Source organism: Etheostoma spectabile, unplaced genomic scaffold (genome assembly GCF_008692095.1).
Source record: "Etheostoma spectabile isolate EspeVRDwgs_2016 unplaced genomic scaffold, UIUC_Espe_1.0 scaffold00004187, whole genome shotgun sequence".
Classification (NCBI taxonomy): domain Eukaryota; kingdom Metazoa; phylum Chordata; class Actinopteri; order Perciformes; family Percidae; genus Etheostoma; species Etheostoma spectabile.
In genome coordinates, this window is record NW_022603117.1 from 5572 (window position 1) to 12500 (window position 6929).

The 6929-nt window shown below is 38.7% G+C and overlaps 1 protein-coding gene across 1 annotated transcript in view; it reads right to left on the reverse strand.

Moving 5' to 3' along the window:
• Positions 1-5370: 5370 nt before the first annotated feature.
• micalcl (MICAL C-terminal like) overlaps positions 5371-6929 on the reverse strand; it is a 13373-nt gene continuing 11814 nt past the window's right edge. The window contains exon 5 of the mRNA XM_032507736.1: positions 5371-6303. Within this exon, the coding sequence (XP_032363627.1) occupies positions 6119-6303 (185 nt within the window). The 3' untranslated portion in view covers positions 5371-6118. The remainder of the gene's footprint in view (positions 6304-6929) is intronic.

Genomic DNA, 6929 nt, shown 5'->3' on the forward strand with positions numbered 1-6929 from the left:
GCCCTTTTTCTGACTTTAAGTCCGCCAGACAAAATTTGTGCACACGTCACTCAATAAACGGTTTTCAGTGTTAGCATACTAACGTTGCAAAACGGCAGCTATTTCAAAACTTTGCAAAACCGTTAGTACTACGTCAAAAACTCAGAACAACCAAACAACCAAACAGTAACGTTGTGTGAAGGTGGAGAACGTTAAGTTGGTTGGTTCTCTTAACGTTTAGGGAACGTTATAACCCGGAGGTAAACGTTCCTAAACGTTAGTTTTTGGTTTGGATCGAACTAACCTTTAGAGGACCAAAAACAAACGATCCCTAAACGTTCTGTGTTAGTGGGGAGGCGCGAGAGCAGAAGTTAGTTATTTAGACATATGACCTAGCTAGCGTTACCTGAATGCGTATTTTGGGTTAACTCGGAGAGCTACCAGTTATCCCACATCGCCATTTTTCCAGATATGTTCGTTTCGTGTTACTATAAGTTCCATTATGCTAACACATAACCAGAGATGGGAAAAGTACTCACTTTCGTACTTAAGTAGAAGTACAGATACTTGTGTTAAAGATACTCTAGTAAAAGTGAAGTACTGATTAACTTCTTTACTCAAGTAAAGTAACAAAGTACAGGCTTGGAAATTTACTTAAGTATAAAAGAAAAGTAGCCTCGCGAGTGACAAACCATTTTTTATGCAAAGCTTCCTGGAGCACACAAATGTTACTAGAGAGATGCTGAGGAACTCCAGTGGACATGGAGGACACATCTTTATATGACAATGGCTACATTTAAATGGATGTCTGCCATTGGCCTAAAACATAACATATTATTATTATGACAGAAACTGGGACTCCAGGTTAATTAAATTCCGACTCATTAGCAAGATGAATCAGTTGTGATTCTGTGAGAATTCACAGATCTATTTTCTATTTTTAATCTTTCCCCCAAACATTTAAAATAATCTACATTTATGTGTGTGCTCAATATGGCTTCTGGAAATAAAATAAAGGATTAAAATATGAATGACTAAACAGACATAATGAAGAAGTTCCCCAGCACGTTGGCCAGGAGTCCTTCTTGATGCCTACTGTCTCAAACATCTCTCTCAGAATAGGTGGAGGATGATGGGAATGTCTTGCTGTTTTCTTCATTTTCAATCATGTCGCCCTCATACTACTACGTTACAACCCATCCATACTACTATGTGCACGTTACCACCATCCATGCTACTATGTGCTAACGTTAACACCATCCATGCTACTATGTGCTAACGTTAACACCATCCATACTACTATGTGCTAACGTTAACACCATCCATGCTACTATGTGCTAACGTTAGCGCCATCCATACTACTATATGCTAAGGTAAGCGCCATCAAGCCTCAATGATTTGCTGTGAATAATTCAGAATCTGTTGCGTTGCGTCAAATGCAACGTACAGTAGATATGTTCCCATCCATTTAGATTGAATATGGTATTGATGACGTAAACAATAATGAGATTAACTCCAGTGAAATGATGTGAAAGTTGAGGACTAGATTAGGACTGGATAAAGGTGATTCTGGTTTCCAACTTGGCCCCAGGTGTGTCTGTAAACACAGACGGAGACAACTTCTCTCTAGCTAAGTTTCTATCCATTGTCAATTGAATTACAGTATCTGAAGTTCAGTAAAAAAAACAAAAAAAAACTCATGTGAATAAAGCTGGTGAAAGTGCTGATGCTTCAATAAAATCAACGTGTAACCTAGCTAACAGGTGAAGAACACATCAGAACCACTAGCTAGCTTACTTTAAATGTGAAGACTATAGACCAGTAACAGGCCTAAGTGAACTGACAACATGAGTTAGACGACTTACAGTTCTCAAAGATGCACACACATTCTCATCTGATTATCCTCAGCTCTCTTTTTCATTTCTCTCACTTTTCCCTCCGTGTAGCGCGCAACCCCTCGCGGTGTCTGCGCGTGTCCCGCTATTCCCCGACATATTCTCTTGTAGCTACAAAACGAAAGTAACGAGCCAATTTTAAAATGTAAGGAGTAGAAAGTACCGATATTTGTGTTAAAATGTAAGAGTAGAAGTAAAAAGTCGCCACAAAAATAAGTAGTAAAGTAAAGTAAAAATATCAGAAAAGTCTACTTGAGTACAGTAACGAAGTATTTGTACTTCGTTACTTCCCATCTCTGCACATAACTGCAATATTATCAATTCCGAAAGTCCGTAATTTTAAACTACATGAACAATTCTTTGCCGAAATGTTTTTCTTTTTATGATATAGGTACTTCTTCACTCACCTTGCAGTCCCTGAAACTTGAAGCCATCATTTTAAATTTTGACCTCTCCAAACTTTGTACGACTCACTAGAGCTGGGTCAAGTAAAAAGAAAACAGCGAGAAGACCGGAAGTGAGCGTAAGTTGGCTTGCTTTCAAAATAAGTGCTTGAACAAACGTGTAAAATATTATTAACCATAGACCGTTAATATTAATAATAATAATAATATTAATAATGAACATATAAATAGTCTATGGTACTAACCCTTGTGTTGTCTTCCCATCGACCATGCGACTTAGTTTTTCTGGGTCAAAACTGAAAAAAGACAGTTTTACCGCTTTCGTTTTTGTCACTTTCCCCAAAGTTGTCACTATTTCCGATGTTTTGGTCGATTATTTTCTGCGCTTTTTTGGACATTTTTTTTTTTCCAGATATTTTTGTCACTTTTCTCAACGTTCTTTTATAAAAAAGAATTATATACTAGAATATATTGAATTTTAGAATATATAGAATTATATTTTGAAAATTAAATAAACACCCAAATTAAGTAGTGTAGGATAATACTCGCGAAGAACGTTTTACGGAACCATTCACGTTTTTTTTTTTGGACAATTTGTTTGAATGAAACCCCAAATTCTAATATAGAAACTTTTGAAAAAATGGCTCAAATTTGACAACAGTACAACAGGAGGGTTATGTATGTACTTTTTTGAATTTTTTTCGCGGGTGCATTTTGTAATGGGAGTGAGGAAAATGGACACAAATCCTCTGTTAATGCGGGTTTTATTTGCTTAGTTTGTTTTGTTGATATCCTTCCCGTTGAAAAGCAGAGACTTTTTTTAAGGCTATGTGTTCTCAGAATCAGAATCAGAAATACTTTATTGATCAGATATTAGAAATATAAGAAATATAAATAAAGAAATATAAGGAGTGTGGATATTTACATAGTTAAAGGTATATTATGATACAGTATTTACATAAATAACATAATTAAGGTGTTGCAATGGTGAAAAGTATAATAATAATAATAATAATAATAGTAGCAGTTGAGTATTGCACACATTACAAGCCAGTGTTATTGCACACATTTACAACCCCTCTAAGTGTCCTTGTGTCAGACACTTAGAGGGAGGAGTTATAAAGTTTGATGGCCACAGGCAGGAATGACTTCCTGTGGCGCTCTGTGGTGCATTTTGGGAGAATGAGTCTATCACTGAAAGTGCTCCTGTGATTGAGCAGCAAGCCATGGAGTGGGTGTGAGACATTGTCCAAGATGGCATGTAGTTTGGACATTGCGAATCAGTTTATTGAGTCTGTTGGCGTCCGCTACCCTCAGCCTGCTGCCCCAGCATGCAACAGCAAAGAGGATAGCACTGGCCACCACAGATCTACTGATTTGAAACCACATACACACATATACAGTCATATATATTTACAGTCTATGTATACAGTCTACTTTTGAAACCCTAGTCCAGTGCCTGTTCGAGATTGGCTGCTTGGCCTCCGGTATTTCTCAGCTTAGAACTGCTCATCCACAACTTCACACTCGACTGCGCTTCCGTGGGGCCATGCACCTGCCATATTTCCTTGTCCTGAAGTAGACCAAACTCAGTCTGGGAAAACTGTTGTCTTCTGTGTCCCTGGAGGAGCTCTGTCAAGTCTGAGCTTGGTAACCAATCCAGAGATAGACTACATGACTCCATCACTGAGCCCACTTAATTTTGTCCCACATTTAGCTATAGTGTATTGAAAATATATTAAGTATATACTTCAAAAGCCATGTTGACTGACTGGTTGTATTACATAACAGTACACATTTGGGTTTGCAATTGATATCATGTTCTCTGCAGAAATAAACAGATCTGGTAATAGGAGTGAAAGGAAATTCTAGCCAGCTTAAACATGGGAGGAAATCAACCACACAAATCAGTTTTATCTCACAATTGTGCTAAACCTTGTTTATAACCACCATCCGATCACAAAAAAGTACAACTTTAGTGGACAAACGTTTAAAAGAACTGCATTGTTTTATTGCCGTTTTCAGCATACATCCAACACCCCTATGCATTTTAGCTACATGAAGCATTTACATTACAAGTCATGTGTCAACAGAACGGTTTAAAAATTAGGATTCATTTTCTTTACATATAATACAGTTTGCACACATGTTAATAAATATCAATACAATCATGTCAAACTTATCGCACACCGTCTAAAACAATAACCCTCAAAATGATATCACTTCTTTTTTAATTCACAGCTCATTCCAAGTCATAATATAGCCTCTAGTGTTTCTTGGCTGTAAAACAGTGACCATCTGGATTTTTACAGTTGTCGAAAAGGCTATTAGATTAGACTGACCACAAGTTAAACATAAGATTCCCTGTTTGATGCAAGTTGCTCATAAAGCACTTTGCATTTCTTAAACCCCCTATTTAAAATCATCTATTTGTTTGTGTGGGGACCTGCTGTATAAAAGTATTTGAAAAACAAAAAATCTTGAGTTCCAGTGGGATACACACAATGTGACTACCTCAAAACAAGTCAACTCAAAAAATAAACATAACTTAAGTATAGATGAATGAAAATGAAAAAGGCATCTTGTTCAAGGGTAAAGTATTAGCACTGCCATATATTGATGTGATTGGTGTGTAGTGTGGAAGTCCTCGTAGTGTATATCTCAGATATTGCAGCATATCCACCACCAGAGACAGTCCTGTGGCACAAAATGAGTAACGTGAGCTACGCTGATCTCCCATTAACAGTGACATTTCCGGAATTTGAAGAGACAGTTCCTTCAAAGATGAAAACACTTGTTTTACCTCACTCCTTTACCACAGTGTGATGTACAGTGAACGGCATGTCAAGGAGAGGCCCATCATTATGTGAAATGCTGTTCATAAACAGTATAAGTCTGGATTTTGTGTCCTAGCTATGTAAGACAAGGTAAAGTTCTTTTATGTGCCTGCAGCCTTCATTCCTGACATGCAACTGCTTATCGATGCATCTGAGTCATGCACGAGTGCGAGATAATGAGACGCAGGGCACTCTCCTGTGAATGCAAAACAAAACTAAAACGTGTATCTGTTAAAAACAGACAAAGATAATAAATACATTAAAAATCATGGCCATATTTAATGGTTTCTTGGTGTTGACTCACAAAAACACTGATGGGGAAAATGGAGCCTTTTATGCTGTCTTTATGGTTCATAATGATGCAGAGGTCAGTTTGTCACTGGATAGAAAGGCAGCTTCAGCAGAGGCTGTTCGTCCTTCAGTCGGACTGGAAAGGAGAATCAGAGATAGAGACCGGAGACATCACTCCAGCGCTTAATTAAACACGCCTCTGCAGCGGTCCTTTTTTTCAGAAAAAAAAAATAAGAGATGACCCTCATTGGCCGACAATGTGACTTACTTACTTACACTACACACAAAAACACAATTCTTTACAATTCCTTTACATCAGCAGGACCGAACTGCGTTCTTCCCTTTTAGATAATCGAGAATGAAACAAGTCTTTAAACATTCTCCCAAAGCCTGTTCGAGAGGATCCACTTCAAGGCTGGGCTGATAAAGCTGTGAATGTACCCGCTTCTACACCCTTAAAGAGCGAGAGCAAGCAAAAAAACTGCAAAGTGATTAACTGGAACTGCCTTTGGGCAGAGGATATGTAAACGTTGCATACTGCTTCCATGTCAGAGGCAGTCGTAGTGTGTGTTGGGGGAATCTTTACACATTCACTGCTGCGAGTGTTCAGCAGACTATCCTGATCCAAGATGACCACGTGAGGCAGAGACCGGCCATCACAAGTATAGTCAACTCTTTTCCCAGGGCTAAAGGAGCAATTATTTCATTCCTCCTAAGCCCAGTTGAGGTTGAAGCCTTTGGAGAGCATCACAGCCTCCAGGTCCTTGTCCTCCTCTTTCTCCCGGAGCCTCTGCTCATCCAAGAGGGCCACCAGGGCGTCCCGCTGCTCCACCACCTCCAGCATCTCATTCAAGATCTGCTTCTCTTGACTGAGCTCCTTCTCCGACTTCAGGTGGTCTGAGAGAGGCACGGGAAAACAAGGAGTTGAAGAGAGGCAGCAGATTATACAGATCGGACTGGGCTGTTAGGCCTCCTGCACACTGCCTGCGTGGCCGTAGCATGTCAGCTGCACGGCGTATCCCTTTTTTAATTTAGCTCCCACGTTAAACAGGTTACAGCTGGCACACTGCCTGCGTGACACATGTGCATGCTAGAAAATAGGACCGGCGCCTATTTTTAACGTGTTGGAAGCGTTGCCAGGCAAAACAGAATACAAAAAGATGTTTATATGTCATTTTGGCATGAATACATTTAAGAAATCACGTTTTGGAAGTCCCTAAGTTTTGACATAAATGCAGATATACATGTAATTTAAATATAAATAATAATAATAATCATCGATTCTCAGATATTGCACCTGTCAATACAGAAGAAAATATTCTGTGGCCTATTTTGCCGTCAATACTGCTGACGTAATCTTTGCGGTTATCAAATCAGTATATATATATATATATATATATTTGTTTAACATTACATTTCCACAGCTTTTTGCCCATATGTCATTTTATCAATGGGAAACATACATGTGTGGAGACAAGGCTAGCAGCAGTAGCGCTGTTTCTGGTGTGTAAAGAAAAAAGGAA